Source organism: Dendrobates tinctorius, unplaced genomic scaffold (genome assembly GCF_039654945.1).
Source record: "Dendrobates tinctorius isolate UK_male_01 unplaced genomic scaffold, ASM3965494v1 ptg000214l, whole genome shotgun sequence".
Classification (NCBI taxonomy): Eukaryota; Metazoa; Chordata; class Amphibia; order Anura; family Dendrobatidae; genus Dendrobates; species Dendrobates tinctorius.
In genome coordinates this window covers 5,851,990-5,876,748 of record NW_027361881.1, presented here as the reverse complement: position 1 = coordinate 5,876,748, position 24,759 = coordinate 5,851,990, and the positions used below count along the sequence as shown (strand labels likewise).

The following is a 24,759-nucleotide window of genomic DNA, read 5'->3' as shown; positions in this document are numbered from 1 at the left end:
GGCTTCACATCGTACACATATACCAGCCAAAGGTCACATCTCGTAGCCCCCTGTCTGGTATTGGAAAGCTATGGAGCGTTCTGCTAGAAGTAAAATGTGATCGGTCTTAAATGATCATCTGGGAGGACAGATCCTTCTTACTGTCCAAAACCTGGGACGCAATCAGGAATTTGGGTAAAAATAATGCTGACTGGAAATATCTGCCCTAACAATCCCCCACCGAGACACTGTAATACTCCGGACCCCCACTGCCCTCAAGGCTGCAAAGGAAGGGCATCTCCACGGAGCGCAGCCGGTCGCCATCTCATTACGGTGGGATACGCGGCTCACACAAAAGTCCCGAATTTCAGGACCTCATTAACTGGCCAAATATAGAAGAAACTCTGGAGACAAAAGAAAGTGACCGATACGTGGAAGCGGAGTGACACCGACCTAAGACCCCCTCCCCCACATACTAGTCACATCTGCTGGCAGGACAGATGTATGGTCACCTCCCTATTTGTCAGCAGAGAGCGGAGGGCAAAGACCCTCTTTTAGATATCCTGAAGGAAGGGGGGTCTCGCAGCAGCTGCGTCACTCGGGTCAGCCCTCCGCTATTGATGCGCTGCTGCTATTTCAATAGAAAGACAGTGTCGCCCAACACAAAGACAGAGGGTCAGGAGAGCAATTCCAGGGGGACAAGGCAGAGTCCTGGGCAGCTGCTAATAGAGGCTCACACTGTACCAGACAGGTGTATGGAGACGGCAAAACACAGAGGTGAGGGGTCATTACATGCACCTGTCGCCCTACAGGCAGCTGTCGGGGCACGCAGAGGGTTGTAGTGCTGTAACCCCTGGCGAGCCACCGTTTGGAGTCTCCTGCCTGAAGCAATCCAGGTGTGAGAGAGTTAATGTGCGCCCTCACGTGGGCCTGGCCGGTGGGCTCTGTGTCTCTGCTCAATGTGAGGAGGGGAGATGGAGCAGAGGAATCGGGCGCGGCTGGAATTTTAATTTAGCTGAAAGGAATCGGGCAACAGAGGTCCAGAAAGGGACAGCAGCTTCTCCTCCAAAATCAGGGGGTGCAGTACGTGATGTAAAAGATAGGGGGGGCTTTGTGAATTAGACTCATCTGTGCTCCCAGCAGACTCTCACTTTCACAGGTAATTAGCATGTCTCCAATTCAAGAGGAAACTGGTATTTCAAGTTCCAACACATAAAAGGCTTTTCTCCAGGAGTCTCACATTTGATGCCAAGTGCCCAGAAAGCCACAGATCATTTTCTGGCATCTGGAGGATCAGATCAGTGTGGGGCATACAGAGGCATTTGGAGGGTCAGATCAGTGCGGGGCACACAGGCATCTGGAGGATCAGATCAGTGCAGGGCACACAGAGGCATCTGCAGGGTCAGATGAGTGAGGGGCACACAGGCATATGGAGGGTCAGATCAGTGCGGGGCACACAGGCATCTAGAGGATCAGATCAGTGCGGGGCACACAGGCATCTAGAGGATCAGATCAGTGCGGGGCACACAGAGGCATTTGGAGGATCAGATCAGTGCGGGGCACACAGAGGCATTTGGAGGATCAGATCAGAGCGGGGCACACAGAGGCATCGGGAGGATCAGATCAGTGCGGGGCACACAGAGGTATCTGGAGGATCAGATCAGTGCGGGGCACACAGAGGTATCTGGAGGATCAGATCAGTGTGGGGCACACAGAGGCATCTGGAGGATCAGATCAGTGTGGGGCACACAGAAGCATCTGGAGGATCAGATCATTGCGGGGCACACAGAGGCATCTGGAGGATCAGATCAGTGTGGGGCACACAGGCATCTAGAGGATCAGATCAGTGTGGGGCACACAGAGGCATCTAGAGGATCAGATCAGTGCGGGGCACACAGAGGCATTTCGAGGATCAGATCAGTGCGGGGCACACAGAGGCATTTGGAGGATCAGATCAGAGCGGGGCACACAGAGGCATTGGGAGGATCAGATCAGTGCGGGGCACACAGAGGTATCTGGAGGATCAGATCAGTGTGGGGCACACAGAGGCATCTGGAGGATCAGATCAGTGTGGGGCACACAGAAGCATCTGGAGGATCAGATCATTGCGGGGCACACAGAGGCATCTGGAGGATCAGATCAGTGTGGGGCACACAGAGGCATCTAGAGGATCAGATCAGTGAGGTGCACACAGAGGCATCTAGAGGATCAGATCAGTGCGGGGCACACAGAGGCATCTGGAGGATCAGATCAGTGTGGGGCACACAGAGGCATCTAGAGGATCAGATCAGTGCGGGGCACACAGAGGCATCTAGAGGATCAGATCAGTGCGGGGCACACAGAGGCATCTGAAGGATCAGATCAGTGCGGGGCACACAGAGGCATCTGGAGGATCAGATCAGTGTGGGGCACACAGAGGCATCTGGAGGATCAGATCAGTGCGGGGCACACAGAGGCATCTAGAGGATCAGATCAGTGCGGTGCACACAGAGGCATCTGGAGGATCAGATCAGTGCGGGGCACACAGAGGCATCTGGAGGATCAGATCAGTGCGGGGCACACAGAGGCATCTGGAGGATCAGATCAGTATGGGGCACAGACAAGTTCGTTTTTCTGATAATGTACGAGTACAATGGAAGCCCGACCCCCCATCACAGTGCTGCCAAAGGAATGAAAACTGCTGCACCTTTCATGGCCGCCAGGCATTCTGATTCCTTGTTAACATCTCAGCTTGCTGTCAGTGAATTGATCTATATTTAATCCTAGAAGCCAAAAGGACTAATAAGTATTTTCACAGTGGCACTAACATAGGATTGTCTAGTCTGGATACATTGCAGCAAACCTTCAGCTGTGAGAAGTATCAGGTCTGTGCAGGTTTTAGCCTCTGGATTGTTCCATGATTATATTTACTGACAGCAAACAGAGAATAGAAAAGCAGAAAGAGCCAGACGGCTGTGCATTATGTAGGCGGGAACGTGCCGGCGTCATACACCGCCGGGCAAGTGACTGGCAGATCAACAGAGTCGTGACCGTAACCATGAGGAGGCCATCACCCATCAGCCACAATGATGGGAGTAGCTGTCAGCCCTGGACGGAGGACACTTATACTGACAGGCAGACGCTCCTGATTAACCCGGCAGCCATTAGCCACGGAGAGATAACGAATGATCTGTACATGTAAACCGCGCACGGAAATGTGAGGAGACAGCAAAGGGTCCTCAGTGTGTCCGCGTGTAACGGCGAGACTGGAAGGAAGGACCGGGAGCGAGGATGGTGGGGTGACAAGAGAACAGGACGCACGAGCAACCGTGTACACACATCCCTGCAGTAATACATGTGATGTGTGTGTGACAGTGTGTAATGTGTGTGTGACAGTGTGTAGTGTGTAATGTGTGTGTGACAGTGTGTAATGTGTGTGTGACAGTGTGTAATGTGTGTGTGACAGTGTGTAATGTGTGTGTGACAGTGTGTAATGTGTGTAACAGTGTGTAATGTGTGTGTGACAGCGTGTAATGTGTGTGTGACAGCGTGTGTGACAGCGTGTAATGTGTGTGTGACAGCGTGTAATGTGTGTGTGACAGCGTGTAATGTGTGTGTGACAGCGTGTAATGTGTGTGTGACAGCGTGTAATGTGTGTGTGACAGCGTGTAATGTGTGTGTGACAGCGTGTAATGTGTGTGTGACAGCGTGTAATGTGTGTGTGACAGCGTGTAATGTGTGTGTGACAGCGTGTAATGTGTGTGACAGCGTGTAATGTGTGTGTGACAGCGTGTAATGTGTGTGTGACAGTGTGTAGTGTGTGTGTGTGTGTGTCAGTGTGTGTGTGTGTGTCAGTGTGTAATGTGTGTGTGACAGTGTGTAATGTGTGTGTGACAGTGTGTAATGTGTGTGTGACAGTGTAATGTGTGTAATGTGTGTGTGACAGTGTGTAATGTGTGTAATGTGTGTGTGACAGTGTGTAATGTGTGTGTGACAGTGTAATGTGTGTAATGTGTGTGTGACAGTGTGTAATGTGTGTGTGACAGTGTGTAATGTGTGTGTGACAGTGTGTAATGTGTGTAATGTGTGTGTGACAGTGTGTAATGTGTGTTATGTGTGTGTGACAGTGTGTAATGTGTGTAATGTGTGTGTGACAGTGTGTAATGTGTGTAATGTGTGTGTGACAGTGTGTAATGTGTGTGTGACAGTGTGTAATGTGTGTGTGACAGTGTAATGTGTGTGTGACAGTGTGTAATGTGTGTGTGACAGTGTGTAATGTGTGTGTGACAGTGTGTAATGTGTGTGTGACAGTGTAATGTGTGTGTGACAGTGTGTAATGTGTGTGTGACAGTGTAATGTGTGTGATATGTACGTATGATGTGTGTGACTGTGTATTAGACCTGCGACAATGTGTGTGAGGGGTAGCCATGATTATCAGCTGGTATTTGTGGTGCACGTTCCCCCACCTGACTCCCAAGACCCCATAGTGAGTCTCCCAGCCCTGCTCCGTCGTCCCCCTTCCTCGTCCTCCGGCCGCTCGTCCTCTCTGCCGTGTGTCTGTGAAAATCCACAGAGAACAAATAAAGCCGTAATGAGGCCCGAAGTGACCTGGGGGGCGTCAGTCACCCATCAGGACAATAAGGGTCAGTCTGAGTATCACAGAGAGACGAGGCCCCGGCCCTGCAGAGCATCTCGCCCGAGGCCCCGACCCTGCAGAGCATCTCACCTAGGCCCCAGCCCTGCAGAGCATCTCACCGAGGCCCCAGCCCTGCAGAGCATCTCGCCCGAGGCCCCAGCCCTGCAGAGCATCTAACCTAGGCCCCAGCCCTGCAGAGCATCTCACCGAGGCCCCAGCCCTGCAGAGCATCTCGCCCGAGGCCCCAGCCCTGCAGAGCATCTCGCCCGAGGCCCCAGCCCTGCAGAGCATCTCACCTAGGCCCCAACACTGCAGAGCATCTCGCCCAAGGCCCCAGCCCTGCAGAGCATCTCGCCCGAGGCCCCAACACTGCAGAGCATCTCACCCAAAGCCCCAGCACTGCAGAGCATCTCGCCTGTGGCCCCAACACTGCAGAGCATCTCGCCTGTGGCCCCAACACTGCAGAGCATCTCGCCCGAGGCCCCAACACTGCAGAGCATCTCGCCCGAGGCCCCAACACTGCAGAGCATCTCGCCCGAGGCCCCAGCCCTGCAGTGCATCTCGCCCGAGGCCCCAGCCCTGCAGTGCATCTCGCCCGAGGCCCCAGCCCTGCAGAGCATCTCGCCCGAGGCCCCGACCCTGCAGAGCATCTCGCCCGAGGCCCCATCCCTGCAGAGCATCTCACCGAGGCCCCAGCCCTGCAGAGCATCTCGCCCGAGGCCCCAGCCCTGCAAAGCATTTCGCCCGAGGCCCCAGCCCTGCAGAGCATCTCACCTAGGCCCCAGCCCTGCAGAGCATCTCACCGAGGCCCCAGCCCTGCAGAGCATCTCGCCCGAGGCCCCAGCCCTGCAGAGCATTCCGCCCGAGGCCCCAGCCCTGCAGAGCATCTCGCCCGAGGCCCCAGCCCTGCAGAGCATCTCGCCCGAGGCCCCAGCCCTGCAGAGCATCTCACCTAGGCCCCAGCCCTGCAGAGCATCTCGCCCGAGGCCCCAGCCCTGCAGAGCATCTCGCCCGAGGCCCCAGCCCTGCAGAGCATCTCGCCCGAGGCCCCAGCCCTGCAGAGCGTCTCGCCCGTGGCCCCAACACTGCAGAGCATCTCACCCAAAGCCCCATCCCTGCAGAGAATCTCGCCCAAGGCCCCAACACTGCAGAGCATCTCGCCCAAGGCCCCAGCCCTGCAGAGCATCTCGCCCGAGGCCCCAACACTGCAGAGCATCTCACCCAAAGCCCCAGCACTGCAGAGCATCTCGCCTGTGGCCCCAACACTGCAGAGCATCTCGCCCGAGGCCCCAACACTGCAGAGCATCTCGCCCGAGGCCCCAGCCCTGCAGTGCATCTCGCCCGAGGCCCCAGCCCTGCAGTGCATCTCGCCCGAGGCCCCAGCCCTGCAGAGCATTTCGCCAGAGGCCCCAGCCCTGCAGAGCATCTCGCCCGAGGCCCCAGCCCTGCAGAGCATCTCTCCCAAAGCCCCAGTCCTGCAGAGCATCTCGCCCGAGGCCTCAGCCCTGCAGAGCATCTCGCCCGAGGCCCCAACACTGCAGAGCATCTCGCCCACGGCCCTACAGAGCATCTCGCCCGAGGCCCCAACACTGCAGAGCATCTCACCCAAAGCCCCAGCACTGCAGAGCATCTCGCCCGTGGCCCCAACACTGCAGAGCATCTCGCCCAAAGCCCCGACACTGCAGAGCATCTCGCCCAAGGCCCCAACACTGCAGAGCATCTCACCCAAAGCCCCAGCACTGCAGAGCATCTCGCCCGTGGCCCCAACACTGCAGAGCATCTCGCCCAAAGCCCTGACACTGCAGAGCATCTCGCCCGAGGCCCCGACACTGCAGAGCATCTCACCCAAAGCCCCAGCCCTGCAGAGCATCTCGCCCGTGGCCCCAACACTGCAGAGCATCTCACCCAAAGCCCCAGCCCTGCAGAGCATCTCGCCTGGCCCAGTAATGGAGAGTTGTTTCTGTGCATTGTTGCTTCAGTTCTTTGCATTGGCATCGCAGCGCACACGGATTAAACCCTTAGTACCGGAGGACCCGTCTGAGGGTCTTTACTCTGGACCCTTCTCCACACTGGTTTTCTCACAACCTCACAGCTGCCATCACTCGGGAACAACCGACCTCACACAACGCAGCGTGAAGACTTCCACATAATTAGCACTGGACCCTAAATCTCATGGCCGTGGTACTGGGAGCCGTGGTACTGGGAGCCGTGGTACTGGGAGCCGTGGTACTGGGAGCCGTGGTACTGGGGGCCGTGGTACTGGGAGCTGTGGTACTGGGGGCCGTGGTACTGGGAGCCGTGGTACTGGGAGCTGGCACAGACCCCGTGACTCCGTATATGGTACAGGAGACCTCCGACCATCACAGCCCAAAAAACCCCAACATGCCCCCCACAATGCCCCGGACACAAGACTCCCACCAGAACCATCAGCCCACAGCCAAGCACCATACTAAAGACGGGGCGACCCCACACCTGCCGCCCCCCTCTAGAACGGCGCACACTAGTGACATAACATGGGACCCCCGTACCTGCACCTCTGTAGACCCCATCTGTCTGCTCCGAGCTGCACTCAGCAGCCTCCGCTCATCCTCTGCAGCAGTGAGAGACGGGCGCCCGCACCCTGCCAGGCCGGCTATTCACAGGCAAATGTGAGGCAGATGGGCAGAGGGGGAAGGGCGGGGACTGAGGAGCGGGGGGGGGGGGGGAGACACGGGGGACACCCCCCCAAGTACCAAGGAGAATGCCAGTCTACCAGGCCGGAGCCCAGACAGCAATCCGATGCATTATGTCATATACGAGCCGGATTATAATACAGATTATAGAACACAGGGGCCGGATTATAATACAGATTATAGAACACAAGAGCCGGATTATAATACAGATTATAGAACACAGGAGCCGGATTATAATACAGATTATAGAACACAAGAGCCGGATTATAATACAGATTCTATAACACAGGAGCCGGATTATAATACAGATTCACAGGAGCCGGATTATAATACAGATTATAGAACACAAGAGCCGGATTATAATACAGATTATAGAACACAAGAGCCGGATTATAATACAGATTATAGAACACAAGAGCCGGTTTATAATACAGATTATATAACACAGGAGCCGGATTATAATACAGATTATAGAACACAGGAGCCGGATTATAATACAGATTATAGAACACAAGAGCCGGATTATAATACAGATTCTATAACACAGGAGCCGGATTATAATACAGATTCACAGGAGCCGGATTATAAAACAGATTATAGAACACAAGAGCCGGATTATAATACAGATTATAGAACACAAGAGCCGGATTATAATACAGATTATAGAACACAAGAGCCGGTTTATAATACAGATTATATAACACCAGAGCAGGATTATAATACAGATTATATAACACAGGAGCCGGATTATAATACAGATTATTGAACACAGGAGCCGGATTATAATACAGATTATAGAACACAGGAGCCGGATTATAATACAGATTATAGAACACAGGAGTCGGATTATAATACAGATTATTGAACACAGGAGCCGGATTATAATACAGATTATAGAACACAAGAGCCGGTTTATAATACAGATTATAGAACACAGGAGCCGGATTATAATACAGATTATAGAACACAGGAGCCGGATTATAATACAGATTATAGAACACAAGAGCCGGATTATAATACAGATTATAGAACACAAGAGCCGGTTTATAATACAGATTATATAACACCAGAGCAGGATTATAATACAGATTATAGAACACAGGAGCCGGATTATAATACAGATTATAGAACACAGGAGCCGGATTATAATACAGATTATAGAACACAAGAGCCGGATTATAATACAGATTATATAACACCGGAGCCGGATTATAATACAGATTATAGAACACAGGAGCCGGATTATAATACAGATTATAGAACACAGGAGCCGGATTATAATACAGATTATAGAACACAGGAGCCGGATTATAATACAGATTATAGAACACAGGAGCCGGATTATAATACAGATTATAGAACACAGGAGCCGGATTATAATACAGATTATAGAACACAAGAGCCGGATTATAATACAGATTATAGAACACAAGAGCCGGATTATAATACAGATTATATAACACCGGAGCCGGATTATAATACAGATTATATAACACCGGAGCCGGATTATAATACAGATTATAGAACACCGGAGCCGGATTATAATACAGATTATATAACACAGGAGCCGGATTATAATACAGATTATATAACACAGGAGCCGGATTATAATACAGATTATAGAACACAGGAGCCGGATTATAATACAGATTATAGAACACAGGAGCCGGATTATAATACAGATTATAGAACACAGGAGCCGGATTATAATACAGATTATAGAACACAGGAGCCGGATTATAATACAGATTATAGAACACAGGAGCCGGTTTATAATACAGATTATAGAACACAGGAGCCGGATTATAATACAGATTATAGAACACAAGAGCCGGATTATAATACAGATTATATAACACCGGAGCCGGATTATAATACAGATTATATAACACAGGAGCCAGATTATAATACAGATTATATAACGCAGGAGCCGGATTATAATACAGATTATAGAACGCAGGAGCCGGATTATAATACAGATTATAGAACACAAGAGCCGGATTATAATACAGATTCTATAACACAGGAGCCGGATTATAATACAGATTCACAGGAGCAGGATTATAATACAGATTATAGAACACAGGAGCCGGATTATAATACAGATTATAGAACACAAGAGCCGGATTATAATACAGATTATGTAACACCGCAGCCGGATTATAATACAGATAATATAACACAGGAGCCGGATTATAATACAGATTATAGAACACAGGAGCCGGATTATAATACAGATTATAGAACACAGGAGCCGGATTATAATACAGATTATAGAACACAAGAGCCGGATTATAATACAGATTATAGAACACAAGAGCCGGATTATAATACAGATTATATAACACCGGAGCCGGATTATAATACAGATTATAGAACACAGGAGCCGGATTATAATACAGATTATAGAACACAGGAGCCGGATTATAATAGATTATAGAACACAGGAGCCGGATTATAATACAGATTATAGAACAAAGGAGCCGGATTATAATACAAATTATAGAACACAGGAGCCGGATTATAATACAGATTATAGAACACAGGAGCCGGATTATAATACAGATTATAGAACACAGGAGTCGGATTATAATACAGATTATAGAACACAGGAGTCGGATTATAATACAGATTATAGAACAAAGGAGTCGGATTATAATACAGATTATACAACACAAGAGCCGGATTATAATACAGATTATAGAACACAGGAGCCGGATTATAATACAGATTATACAACACAAGAGCCGGATTATAATACAGATTATATAACACAAGAGCCGGATTATAATACAGATTATGTAACACCGGAGCCGGATTATAAAACAGATTATATAACACAGGAGCCGGATTATAATACAGATGATATAACACAGGGGCCGGATTATAATACAGATTATATAACACAGGAGCCGGATTATAATACAGATTATAGAACACAGGAGCCGGATTATAATACAGATTATACAACACAGGAGCTGGATTATAATACAGATTATAGAACAAAGGAGCCGGATTATAATACAGATTATAGAACACAGGAGCCGGCTTATAATACAGATTACATAACAGAGGAGCCGGATTATAATACAGATTATATAACAGAGGAGCCAGATTATAATACAGATTATAGAACACAGGAGCCGGATTATAATACAGATTATATAACACAGGAGCTGGATTATAATACAGATTATATAACACAGGAGCCAGATTATAATACAGATTATAGAACACAGGAGCCGGATTATAATTCAGATTATAGAACACAGGGGCCGGATTATAATACAGATTATATAACAGAGCCAGATTATAATACAGATTATATAACAGAGGAGCCGGATTATAATACAGATTATAGAACACAAGAGCCAGATTATAATACAGATTATAGAACACAGGATGGATTATATTACGGACTATATAATACAGGAGCCGCACAGAGTCAGATTATATAACAAGCTGCCTCCATCATCAGTATCCGGTAACTGCCCATCACCTCCATTATCAGTACCTGGTGAGAGCCCATCACCTCCATTATCAGTACTTGGTGACCGCCCGTCTCCATCATCAGTACCTGGTGACTGCTCATCACCTCCATTATCAGTATCTGGTGACAGCCCGTCACCTCCATTATCAGTACCTGGTGACAGCCCATTACCTCCATTATCAGTACCTGGTGACAGCACATCACCTCCATTATCAGTACCTGGTGACCGCCCAATCTCCATCATCAGTACCCGGTGACTGCCCATCACCCCTATTATCAGTATCTGGTCACAGCCCGTCACCTCCGTTATCAGTACCTGGTGACCGCCCATCTCCATCATCAGTACCCGGTGACTGCCCGTCACCTCCGTTATCAGTACCTGGTGACAGCCCGTCTCCATCATCAGTACCTGGTGACCGCCCGTCTCCATCATCAGTACCCGGTGCCGCCCATCACCTCCATTATCAGTATCTGGTGACAGCCTATCACCTCCATTATCAGTACCTGGTGACAGCCCATCACCTCCATTATCAGTACCTGGTGACAGCCCATCACCTCCATCATCAGTACCTGGTGACCGCCCATCACCTCCATCATTAATAACTGGTGACAGCCCATCACCTCCATCATCAGTATCTGGTGACCGCCCATCATCTCCATCATTAATATCTGGTGACAGCCCATCACCTCCATCATTAATAACTGGTGACTGCCCGTCACCTCCATCATCAGTATGTGGTGACTGCCCATCACCTCCATCATTAATATCTGGTGACTGCCCATCACCTCCATCATCAGTATCTGGTGACTGCCCATCACCTCCATCATTAATAACTGGTGACAGCCCATCACCTCCATCATCAGTATCTGGTGACCGCCCATCATCTCCATCATTAATATCTGGTGACAGCCCATCACCTCCATCATTAATAACTGGTGACTGCCCATCACCTCCATCATCAGTATCTGGTGACTGCCCATCACCTCCATCATTAATATCTGGTGACAGCCCATCACCTCCATCATCAGTATCTGGTGACTGCCCATCACCTCCATCATTAATATCTGGTGACAGCCCATCACCTCCATCATCAGTATCTGGTGACTGCCCGTCGTCTCCATCATCAGTACCTGGTGACTGCCCATCACCTCCATCATTAATATCTGGTGACAGCCCATCACCTCCATCATCAGTATCTGGTGACTGCCCGTCGTCTCCATCATCAGTACCTGGTGACTGCCCGTCTCCATCATCAGTACCCGGTGACCGCCCATCACCTCCATTATGAGTACCTGGTGACCGCCTGCAGCTGCCAGCACTTCTTTATCACTATTAACACTTATTTCTGGAAGCTTCTTGCTCTGCAGCAATTTTTCCACACCTGCCTAAAACTTTTGCACAGTGCTGTACATGTCTCTAGAGACCTCTTTACAGCCCTGAGGCGTCTCTGGGGGCAGCGCAGACCCCCCCGTCGCTTTCTGCTGGGTGACTGACTGCAGCTTGATGCCCTCCGTCTCTCCTCCTCGGGAGGCCGCGCTCCCCGCGTCTCTTCTCCTCCGGAGGCCGCGCTCCCCGCGTCTCTTCTCCTCCGGAGGCCGCGCTCCCCGCGTCTCTTCTCCTCCGGAGGCCGCGCTCCCCGTGTCTCTTCTCCTCCGGAGGCCGCGCTCCCCGCGTCTCTCCTCCTCCGGAGGCAGCGCTCCCCGCGTCTCTTCTCCTCGGGAGGCCGCCCTCCCCGCGTCTCTTCTCCTCGGGAGGCCGCGCTCCCCGCGTCTCTCCTCCTCCGGAGGCCGCGTTCCCCGCGTCTCTCCTCCTCCGGAGGCAGCGCTCCCCGCGTCTCTTCTCCTCGGGAGGCCGCGCTCCCCGCGTCTCTTCTCCTCCGGAGGCCGCCCTCCCCGCGTCTCCTATTCTCCGGAGGCCGCGCTCCCCGCGTCTCTTCTCCTCGGGAGGCCGCGCTCCCCGTGTCTCTTCTCCTCCGGAGGCCGCCCTCCCCGCGTCTCTTCTCCTCCGGAGGCCGCCCTCCCCGCGTCTCCTCTTCTCCGGAGGCCGCGCTCCCCGCGTCTCCTCCCCTCCGGAGGCCGCGCTCCCCGCGTCTCCTCCCCTCCGGAGGCCGCGCTCCCCGCGTCTCCTCCTCTCCGGAGGCCGCGCTCCCCGCGTCTCCTCCTCTCCGGAGGCCGCGCTCCCCGCGTCTCCTCCTCTCCGGAGGCCGCGCTCCCCGCGTCTCCTCTTCTCCGGAGGCCGCGCTCCCCGCGTCTCCTCTCCTCGGGAGGCCGCGCTCCCCGCGTCTCTCCTCCCCGGGGGGCCGCGCTCCCCGCGTCTCTCCTCCCCGGGGGGCCGCGCTCCCCGCGTCTCTCCTCCTCGGGAGGCCGCGCTCCCCGCGTCTCTCCTCCTCGGGAGGCCGCGCTCCCCGCGTCTCTCCTCCTCGGGGGGCCGCGCTCCCCGCGTCTCTCCTCTCCTCGGGGGGCCGCTCTCCCCGCGTCTCTCCTCCTCGGGGGGCCGCGCTCCCCGCGTCTCTCCTCCTCGGGGGGCCGCGCTCCCCGCGTCTCTCCTCCTCGGGGGGCCGCGCTCCCCGCGTCTCTCCTCTCCTCGGGAGGCCGCGCTCCCCGCGTCTCTCCTCTCCTCGGGGGGCCGCGCTCCCCGCGTCTCTCCTCTCCTCGGGGGGCCGCGCTCCCCGCGTCTCTCCTCTCCTCGGGGGGCCGCGCTCCCCGCGTCTCTCCTCTCCTCGGGGGGCCGCGCTCCCCGCGTCTCTCCTCTCCTCGGGGGGCCGCGCTCCCCGCGTCTCTCCTCTCCTCGGGGGGCCGCGCTCCCCGCGTCTCTCCTCTCCTCGGGGGGCCGCGCTCCCCGCGTCTCTCCTCTCCTCGGGGGGCCGCGCTCCCCGCGTCTCTCCTCTCCTCGGGGGGCCGCGCTCCCCGCGTCTCTCCTCTCCTCGGGGGGCCGCGCTCCCCGCGTCTCTCCTCTCCTCGGGGGGCCGCGCTCCCCGCGTCTCTCCTCTCCTCGGGGGGCCGCGCTCCCCGCGTCTCTCCTCTCCTCGGGGGGCCGCGCTCCCCGCGTCTCTCCTCTCCTCGGGGGGCCGCGCTCCCCGCGTCTCTCCTCTCCTCGGGGGGCCGCGCTCCCCGCGTCTCTCCTCTCCTCGGGGGGCCGCGCTCCCCGCGTCTCTCCTCTCCTCGGGAGGCCGCGCTCCCCGCGTCTCTCCTCCTCGGGGGGCCGCGCTCCCCGCGTCTCTCCTCCTCGGGGGGCCGCGCTCCCCGCGTCTCTCCTCTCCTCGGGAGGCCGCGCTCCCCGCGTCTCTCCTGTCTATCAGCTGCTACATTCCTTGTGCTCGGCCACCGGAGCGACTCCCGTCAGGACGCCATGATGAGGATACCGCACACGGCCTGTCAATCGTTGCTCTGTCCACAATCAGTGCGCGGAGGCCGCAGACTCCAGGGAACCCCCCGTCTCTACAGACGGACTGAGGGTCTCGGGTATGGCGGCTCTGATTAATGGACACTGAGCCATTGCATCAATGTATACACTGGTACATGGGGGGCTGCAGGTGTGTGCGAGCCAAGGGGCTGCAGCACTGCAGACGGACCCTCAGTCCTGGGACCCCCACAGGCCATGACATGGTTTATACACACACGTCACTGCAGCGCCTGTCAGAGCCTGGCCTTTTCAGCATTATCAGGAGACACCAGATGAGGTTTAGTAGCCAAAAATTGTACAATAACAAAAAAAAAAATGGGAATAAAAAATGTAGACGCAGCCTGTGACATGAGCCTGCAGTACCAGCTGTGTCCACCAGAGGGAAGAGGAGAGCCGTTACAGTGATCGGGCCCAATCGCCTCTGATTCGTGTTGGAGCAGAGTGTGCAGCGACGCCCGGAGCGTAGAATAACGGGACAGCCCTGGAAAAAGAAGCCGTTTGTGGTGGGAGTCACGAGACCGGACCTGAGCACAACATCTGGAGCCATTTACATATTATAAAATCTCCGCTTTATGCAGTGCGTCCACCTCAGCCGTCAGCTGCAAGCGCCAAAACGAAGAGAACCGTCCGCCGCGAGCTCCTGCACTGCAGATCCCAGCATTTTTTCGTAGCCGTTTTTTCATGAAGCTGTCCTGGATTATTAGGCAGAGTTGCAGTATAAAGCATGGGGGATAATCTGATTAGCAGCCTGAGCTTCTGAAACAGGAGGGAGCATTCAGACGTCCATAACGCAAGACACTGCAGCAGACCGGGAGACACAGCAGCAGCCAGCAAGCAGAGGTAGTAACCTGTCATTGTTGGTGACTTATTCACTGACCTTGTCAAAGAACTGGTAGAGCGTGAGGGTCTTCTGCAGCCGCTCCCTGCTCTCCTCCAGCCTGCGGGAGAACGCGTCCACCTTCTCCTGACACCTCTGCACCCGGAGCACGTACCGCTGAGCGTCGGGAGAGGAGAGGCTCTGCCACCGCTGCATGGGCCGGAGCAGATCCTGCCCACGGCTGCAGTACTCCTGGAAGAAGACAGGGCCGCAGCGTCAGAGGCGCACCCCGAGGAGGCCAAGCGTCTGCAGCCGCCACTTACACGCGCCACGCCGTCAAATTCACGGAAGCGTCTCTGCGTCTGAAGAAGAACCTCCAGGGAATCTTCCAGGACGCTGCAATCCTCAAGAAGACGCTCGCCCACATTCTCTATCCAGCCGCCGACCTGGAGGAAAGCAGATCATAATCCGATAATCCAGGACAAGGCTGTCCGGTAATCCGGAATATCTCATCAGACGGCAGAGTCTCACCTCCTGAAACCGCTCCTCGAAGGCTGCGGACTCGAAGACCAGCTCCAGCTCCTGAATGTGCTGGTTAGACAGCCGCACCAGGCGGTGCACGCCTTCATCCACCCGGTCATACAGCTCGGCCGCCAGGTCCATCGCCTCCCTAGAAGAGAGAGAAACCGCATCACAAGAACCTGCCTTGTTCGCCCTTCAAAAGAGGTTCTGCAGCAGCTGCAGCGCTTCATATAACACATGGTGCCCCGTCTGCCTCAAACCTTACTCCTCAAAAAGAGGTTCTGCAGCAGCTATAGCCTGAGTTCCATAAGGCGTCTCTGGGAACGTGGCCACATGAGGTGTGAACAGACCCCAACGCTGACGCCAGTGACTGGGGTCACTTTGATATGGTCGCGGCCCCTCTCGTCCCCCTGCAGGGTGCGGCCGCTCCGCTCCTGAGTGATCGCGGAGGGTTTGGTGCCAGAAAATGCGGTGACGATCGGGGAAAACATTTCACAATTCCAGCAGCTTCAATGGAATTCCAGACACGGCGCAGTGGCGCTCCGGAGAGACGGGAAAAAGCCGCGGCCAGGACCCGACTGGCGGATAACCCCGGCTTCCTCCAGTATCAGCCGCCGCCACTCTCACGCCTTAAAGGAGCCGTCACATTCCGACTCCATACCTGATCGCATGCATCCAAGATCTCTGCTTGCTGTCACGTTCTCGCTCTTCAGTTCTGATTCGAAGACGTTTGTTACATTGTATCAGAGAAGGTAAACATGTCTAATCCGTTTCGAAATGATGCAATTGTAGCAAACCCTCAGCTGTGACGGATATCCGCTTTTTACATAGCAATGTTTCTATTTACTGACAGATAGCAGAGATCTTGGGGAATGATGAGCAACAATTGCTCCAAACCTGCTGGGGATCAGAGCGATCCGGTGACGTCGCCCCCTACCTGTAATCCTCGGTGAGAGCGACACACGACTCCTCCTTCCTCAGTCTGGCCAGCACGGCGCCCCCTTCTGTCTGCAGCGTCACCAGTCTCGCATCTTCCAGCACGGCCTTCATCAAGTGGTCGAAGCGCGTCAGCTGCAGACTGGCCTCCTGCCAGAGGGAAGACACATCACGTTACACGGGGGGCGCCGTCTACCCGCCGGACCGCTCACGTGCTGCCAGGAATGTGGCACAAACATCACAGGAAGAGTATAGGATTCCCACGGCTGCATCTGATCCGCTGAGGTTTTGCTACAATGTATCACTGCAAGTTAAATAATGTATCAGGAGTGCAGGGTACATTGCACCGAACCCTCAGCTGTGGGAGTGCACGGGTCTGACCCTCCGCACTGGTCACATGGGCGATGCTTTGCCAATCAGATTTTTTTTTTTAATAGGCGTTATTATTTTTAACCCTTGGAGGCACGGGTCATCTACGTGGACAGGCAGGGTAGATAAGGCCACTTATTCCGGACGCCGCACCTCGGCCTTGTCGGGCAGGGAGCCGCCGTGCATGCTCTGGATGGCGGTGTGCAGGAAGGCGCAAGCATCGCAGCAGCCGTCTTGTAACTTCTCCAACTTCTACAGGAAGAAAAGAAAACAGTGAAGACGTTTTTGCGTCAGCCATCGCCGCGGACGGCATCGGTCACTCACCGTGCGGAACGTCAGCCAGTCCTGGTGACAGTATGGGAACGTGCCACTGAACGCGGGGGGGAGCTGGGACGCCTCCACGTGTTTGTGCAGAGACTTCACCGACGTGAGGACGTCAAACTGCAGGACGAGAAGACGCAGAAATCACAAACCTGCTGACGCTTAGTAACAGATTGGGTTTTAATTCCGCAACGTTTTCAATATTTCCGCCGGCTGTCAGTGAATAGAAGAGTTCACATTTCAGATCCTAATGCTTCTCAGAGCTGAGGGTTTGTCACAATTGTATCCCGTCTGAGGATCATTCATTACAATGTATCTGAGCTGTGCACAATGCAGCAAACGCTCCGTCTGTTCCTCCGGTCACTGACAGCAAGCAGAGATCTTACAACCTCGGCCTGTAACACAGGAGTAATCTGGTCAGTCCACATTCTCCATCTACACCCCCCACCCGCAGACACGTTCCCCCTGGTGCTTCTATAACTCTTCCTATCTCCGGGGGTCGGGGTTCGGCCCCCCACATTGTTCTGCTATTTCGCCCTAATGACCCGAGCGCAGGGTCTGGGTGCGACGCCTGTCTGGGGCTCCATTGTGGCCGCTGGACGCAGAGTCGGGGTCAGGCTCTGAGCTATGCTAATCGTCACCTCTGTGCGGCCCCTGGGGACCCCGCGGGCGAGCGCAGCACGCCTCAGAGCAGACCCCCATATGCCTTGTCACAATCAGTCAGACATTACTGAGGGGATGATTGGATTTCAGAACAATTAGGGAGACCCTTAACCAGACGACCCAGGAGGCGTCACTGAGAGCGGGGGGGGGGGGGGGAGACGCAGGGTCGCGGACCGCTCACATCACGGCTCAGTGACAACATTAGCACCTGTAGCCCGAGCGCCGGCTGCCTTCCTGCTCCCGGGGGCTCACGCTGACACTGCAGTCACTAATCTGCTATATCCAGCCATTCCTCTGCACCAGCACAGGCCGCCGCGCCTTACCTGCACCCCAGGCGGTCTCTCCGAGGACAGGACCAGATCCTTCTCCACCAGAAGTAATACTCCATGGACACAATGGGGGATGGCGGCCTGGAACAGAGGGACGTGACGCTTATTACTGCAGCTCTGCTACATCAGGTTATACCCACCTGGAGGTCAAGCACCATGTGAGGTGTGTGGACGACGCAGGGTCGGGCACATCAATCGTACGCAGGGTCCTGCAGACCACTGCCCTGTCAGGCTCGGACACCCCAGATACTAAGCCGTCCCATTACAGCGGGAAATGGCGCCAACCCTTGGGACAAATCCCCCCAATGATCCTTCTGTTCCGCTACCTGCACGATATGGATGGCTTTGAACAAGGCTGGTACCGGGGAGCAGCGCCGAGCGTCCACCAGCAGCGTCAGGCCCAGAGCTCTGCCGTCTTTCCTGGGGAGGGAAGAATAAGGTGTGAACGGCGCCGATCAGAGGGCGGCCATGACACGTTCAGACCGGACGCCCACGGGCTCACGCCGTCGCTAAGAGTTTCCCTCCGTGGAACACACCGAGGCTTTACAATTAAAAGTTTGCTCCAAAAGTTGTAAAACTTTTCAAAAGGAAAGACCTGTAAACCCAGGAGCACCGCCTATAAATGCAGGAGACCCCAGCGCTATGCCAGCAAGCGGAGGAGGAGCGCTCACCGTACGGTGCTGTGGAAGTAGAGCAAGAGCCGCCCCAGCTCGGCCGCGGTGCAGCGCGGGTTCAGCCAGCAAGTGTTACGGGTGTTGATGATCATCAGCGCGCGGCCGCTCCGGTCCCGTGTGCCTAGAAAGAGACGGTAGATGAGCCGGAGAGCGGCGGTCGCTAGTCCTACCGTAACAATGTGACGCCCCTGCAGCTGTGCGAGTACACGGAGTCCGCTCACCGGGCAGGTACCCAACGCCGCTCATCAGCACGTCCGCGTCAATGTCCTGCACCCGCCAGGGACGGGTCCGACTCTCACTTTTCCTGCAGACAATCGGGGAGTTCAGGTTGTGCGGCCATACTGGAGCGGGGTCTCTCTCCGCCCGGATTTCTGGGGTCCGCTCCTGATCAGCACATCGTCCTGTAAATCAGAGGGAACTTGTTAGAAACCTGCTGGCGAATCTATAGCAGTCATCACACTCATGTAGTAGGACGGGGGATTTCTTCCTGTACAAGATGAAATACTCCAGAGCTGCATTCAAAATTCAGCTGGATGTTATTGGAAACAGTCAGCAAGACTGAGGATAGATGCTCCTTACAGCTGTGGTGGTGACCCCACCACAGGCCCGACACACACAGTGCCAGATAACCCCAGGAACAGGATTGATTTCCTGCAGTCCCATAGAGAATGAACTGGAGCGTCACAATCTCAACCTGCTGGGGACCCCCAAAAATCAAGGGGAAGTGGCTCTGCAGGGAGTAGGTGACCCCGATCTTAGCAATAAACTTCTGCTCCTGCTTTATAGTCATCCAATAGTAAAACGAAATATAAGGAAGCGTGTAACATCTTATCAGAGGAATCTGCTTCTTTCTCCACTTATGAGCCCCTTCCCCTCTGCCTCTAAAACTCAATAGTCACTCTGAAATACAGAAATTCTGGCCTTCAGCAAGGTCACTGAGGAGCCACATTACAGCTGCCTGTACAAGTTCGGTCCTGGTGTCTCAATTTAGTGTGATTGATTAACGAGAAGAGAGAGAGCCCAAAAAAAAAAAAAAAGTTCTAAAAGTCTTATCCTCCTATATATTCAGACATAGCTTGGGGATAGCATTTATGCACACTTTATCCAAGTACAGTTTATCAAAGTACTGGCAGTTATAACATGGCAGTTAGACAGGGCAGGAGACAGGTAAGACATTTATATACATCTACTCCCTGTACATTTGGAGTACAACAAATATATACCATATGCATTTGTGTAATTTTAATCCTGGCCGCTGCATTCACACACATCCACCGCCCTGGCATTAACTCTCTACACTCCGTCCATATTGGCCCCTCACTCCTTTCCTCTCCTATGTATAGCACTCACGCTCTTTTCACGTTGTTAAACTGCACAGATCCAGTCAGTCCCACCATTCAACATCAGAGACGCTCTCACAAATCACTTAACCATCTGCTCACTCTTTCTATCCTCCTTCTCCTAGTCGCAGGAGACATTGCTCCCAACCCTGGTCCCCCATGTTATAGAAAGTCAAACCCCCCCACTGCTACACTCAGAAACCCCTCTAATAATAATAATAATAATAATAATTTTTATTTCTATAGCGCCGACATATTCCGCAGCACTTTACATTTCAGAGGGGATTTGTACAGACAATAGACATTACAGCATAACAATAATCACATACAGTAGATTATAACAAATACCAAGAGGAGTGAGGGCCCTGCTCGCAAGCTTACAGTCTATGAGGAAAGAGAGAGACACGAAAGGTGGGTGGTAACAGTTGCCCTGATTGTATGGACCAGCCATAATGTTAAGTGTGTAACAGTACAGACACAGAGGGCTAATGGATGCATAAAGCGCGTGGGAACATGATGCTGGGAACCTGGTTATGGTAGAACTTTTGGCTCTGCCACACAGGGATAGATTAGGTCAATGTGTTGGGGTGGTAGGCCAGTCTGAATAAATGCGTTTTCAGGACACGCTTAAAATTGTGGGGATTGGGGACTAATCGTATTGACCTGGGAAGTGCATTCCAAAGAATTGGCACGGCACGTGTAAAGTCTTGGAGACGGGAGTGGGAGGTTCTGACTATTGAGGATACTAACCTCAGGTCATCAGCAGAACGGAGGGCGCGGGTAGGGTGGTATACTGAAACAAGGGAGGAGATGTAGGGTGGTGCTGAGCCATGGAGGGCTTTGTGGGTGAGGGTAATAAGTTTATACTGAATTCTGGAGTGGATGGGTAGCCAGTGTAATGACTGGCACAAGGTAGAGGCATCGGTGTAACGATTGGTGAGGAATATGATCCTGGCTGCAGCATTCAAGACAGATTGGAGGGGGGAGAGTTTGGTAAGAGGGAGACCGATTAGAAGAGAGTTACAATAGTCGAGACGAGAATGAATAAGAGAAACAGTAAGAGTTTTTGCAGAGTCAAAAGAAAGAAAAGGTCGAATTCTAGAAATGTTTTTGAAGTTAATCTTATTAATATTCCCTGCATGCCATCTGTCTCTCTTAATTGTGTACTTTGGAATTCTCGCTCCGTGTGTAACAAACTCTCCTTCATCCATGACTTTTTCCTTTCTAATTCTCTTAACCTCCTGGCTCTTACTGAAACCTGGATCCAGCAGTCAGACACTACCGCTGCTGCTGCTCTTTCATACGGGGGACTACACTTCTCTCATACCCCAAGATCAGACAATAGAGCTGGTGGAGGCGTTGGTCTGCTCCTATTACCCAAATGTACCTTTCAGGTTATCCCTCAAGTACCCTCACTTATCTTCCCTTCTTTTGAGGTCCATGCCGTCAGACTCTACACCCCCTTCTCCATGCGAGTGGCGGTGGTGTATCGTCCTCCCGGCCCCTCCCATCAGTTCCTGGATCATTTTGCCACTTGGCTTCCACATTTTCTCTCCTGTGACATCCCTACCCTCATCATGGGAGATTTCAACATCCCCATTGCTCTTCCCCTCTCCCCATCTGCTACTCACCTTTTATCTCTAACCTCCTCGTTTGGCCTTTCGCAGCTTACTAATTCTCCAACGCATGAAGACGGGAAACTCCCTCGACTTGGTCTTCTCTCGGCTTTGTGCAGTGGATGATTTTGCAAACTCCCCTCTCCCGCTCTCTGACCACAATCTTCTTTCATTCTCTATCAAGAACTGCCAGGCTGCTCAGGTCACCCCCACTGTCCAGACTTATAGAAACATACAGGCCATTAACACCCAGAAACTTCTGAAGAACTTGCAGTCTTCATTGGCCCCTATCTCCTCCCTTTCATGTCCTGATTCTGCACTGAAGCATTACAATGAAACACTTCAAAGTGCCCTGGATGAATTTGCACCCCCTATACATAGAACACCACAACGCAGACGGCGACAACCCTGGCACACGGTGCAAACACGTTTCCTGCAGCGGTGCTCCAGGTGCGCCGAACGTCTGTGGAGAAAATCCAATCTACACGAAGATTTCATCCATTATAAGTTTATGCTTAGAACATACAACACTGCCCTTCACCTCTCCAAACAAACCTATTTCAGCACCCTCATCACCTCACTGTCCAATAACCCGAAACGTCTCTTTGACACTTTTCATTCTCTACTCAATCCAAGAGTACAGGCCCCAACCACGGAGCTCCGAGCTGACGATCTGGCCAATTACTTCAAAGAAAAAATTGACCAGATCCGACAGGAAATTATCTCCCAATCCCCTCATACCATGCACTGTCCTCCCTCCCCCACTGCATCGAACTCACTCTCTGATTTTGAACCAGTCACAGAAGAAGAAGTAAGCAGGCTCCTTGCATCTTCTCGCCCAACCACCTGCACCAGTGACCCATTTCCGTCACATCTCCTCCAGTCCCTTTCCCCTGCTGTCACCCCTCACCTAACTAAAATATTTAACCTCTCTCTCTCTTCTGGTATCTTTCCTTCCTTATTTAAGCATGCCATCATACATCCACTACTTAAAAAACCATCCCTCGACCAAAACTGTGCCGCTAACTATAGACCTGTCTCTAATCTTCCCTTCATCTCTAAACTCCTGGAACGCCTGGTCCACTCCCGTCTTATCCGCTATCTCTCAGAAAACTCTCTTCTCGACCCTCTCCAATCCGGTTTCCGCTCTTTACACTCTACTGAAACTGCCCTCACTAATGTCTCTAATGATCTGCTAACAGCTAAATCAAATGGTCACTACTCCATGCTAATTCTCTTGGATCTCTCTGCAGCATTCAACACTGTGGATCATCAGCTCCTCCTCACTATGCTCCATTCCATTGGCCTCAAGGACACCGTTCTCTCCTGGTTCTCCTCCTATCTCTCTGACCGCTCCTTTACTGTATCTTTTGCCGGTTCCTCCTCCTCTCATCTTCCCCTTACTGTTGGGGTCCCCCAAGGATCAGTCCTAGGCCCCCTCCTCTTCGTACACTGCCCCTATTGGTCAACAATCAGTAGTTTTGGTTTCCAGTACCATCTCTATGCTGATGACACCCAATTATACGCTTCTTCTCCTGACATCACGCCAGCCTTTCTAGAAAACACCGGTAATTGTCTAAACGCTGTGTCTAACATCATGTCCTCACTATATCTGAAACTGAACCTATCAAAGACTGAACTCCTGGTGTTTCCTCCTGCTAATGTACCTATACCCGACATTGCCATTTCTGTGTGTGGTTCCACTATTACTCCCCAGCAACATGCCCGCTGTCTTGGGGTCATACTTGATTCCGAGCTTTCCTTTGCCCCCCACATTCGATCACTGGCTCGCTCTTGTCATCTGCACCTCAAAAACATTTCTAGAATTCGACCTTTTCTTACCTTTGACTCTGCAAAAACTCTTACTGTTTCTCTTATTCATTCTCGTCTCGACTATTGTAACTCTCTTCTAATCGGTCTCTCTTACCAAACTCTCCCCTCTCCAATCTGTCTTGAATGCTGCAGCCAGGATCATATTCCTCACCAATCGTTACACCGATGCCTCTACCTTGTGCCAGGCATTACACTGGCTACCCATCCACTCCAGAATTCAGTATAAACTTATTACCCTCACCCACAAAGCCCTCCATGGCTCAGCACCACCCTACATCTCCTCCCTTGTTTCAGTATACCACCCTACCCGCGCCCTCCGTTCTGCTGATGACCTGAGGTTAGTATCCTCAATAGTCAGAACCTCCCACTCCCGTCTCCAAGACTTTACACGTGCTGCGCCAATTCTTTGGAATGCACTTCCCAGGTCAATACGATTAGTCCCCAATCCCCACAATTTTAAGCGTGCCCTGAAAATGCATTTATTCAGACTGGCCTATCGCCTCAACACATTAACCTAATCTATCCCTGTGTGGCACAGCCAAAAGTTTTACCATAACCAGGTTCCCCGCATCATGTTCCCACATGCTTTATGCATCCATTAGCCCTCTGTGTCTGTACTGTTACACACTTAACATTATGGCTGGTCCATACAATCAGGGCAACTGTTAACACCCACCTTTCATGTCTCCCCTTTTTCCCTCATAGACTGTAAGCTTGCGAGCAGGGCCCTCATTCCTCTTGGTATCTGTTATGATCTATGTGATTATTGTTATGCTGTAATGTCTATTGTCTGTACAAGTCCCCTCTGAAATGTAAAGTGCTGCGGAATATGTCGGGGCTATAGAAATAACATTTATTATTATTATTATTATTATTATTATTATTACTACAAGTCTATGGAGACCAGAATGAGAGGCAGAGACACACTCCTTTCTAAAAAAGTTTTTTTTTCTCACCCCCAGAACTAGATTCACAGCTACACTGCTATATACACTGCTCAAAAAAATAAAGGGAACACAAACAACAGAATATAACTCCGGGTAAATCAATCTTCTGTGAAATGAAACTGTCCACTTCGGAAGCAGCACTGACTGACAATCAATGTCACATGCTGCTGTGCAAATGGAATAGACAGATGGAAATTATTGGCAATTATCAAGACCCCCTCAATACAGGAGTG

The 24,759-nt window shown here is 52.5% G+C and overlaps 1 protein-coding gene across 5 annotated transcripts in view; it reads right to left on the bottom strand.

Moving 5' to 3' along the window:
* The window catches only part of LOC141058762 (pleckstrin homology domain-containing family G member 4B-like), a 120,087-nt gene that overhangs the window by 11,494 nt on the left and 83,834 nt on the right, over positions 1 to 24,759 (bottom strand). For all 5 annotated transcript variants that reach the window (XM_073554970.1, XM_073554968.1, XM_073554969.1 and 2 more), the window contains exons 4-13: positions 19,012 to 19,191; positions 18,788 to 18,911; positions 18,443 to 18,536; positions 18,111 to 18,197; positions 17,128 to 17,244; positions 16,957 to 17,055; positions 16,436 to 16,584; positions 15,508 to 15,646; positions 15,300 to 15,422; positions 15,037 to 15,228 (exon numbers count right to left, since the gene is read on the bottom strand). In XM_073554970.1, the coding sequence (XP_073411071.1) occupies positions 15,037 to 15,228; positions 15,300 to 15,422; positions 15,508 to 15,646; positions 16,436 to 16,584; positions 16,957 to 17,055; positions 17,128 to 17,244; positions 18,111 to 18,197; positions 18,443 to 18,536; positions 18,788 to 18,911; positions 19,012 to 19,191 (1,304 nt within the window). The remainder of the gene's footprint in view (positions 1 to 15,036; positions 15,229 to 15,299; positions 15,423 to 15,507; positions 15,647 to 16,435; positions 16,585 to 16,956; positions 17,056 to 17,127; positions 17,245 to 18,110; positions 18,198 to 18,442; positions 18,537 to 18,787; positions 18,912 to 19,011; positions 19,192 to 24,759) is intronic.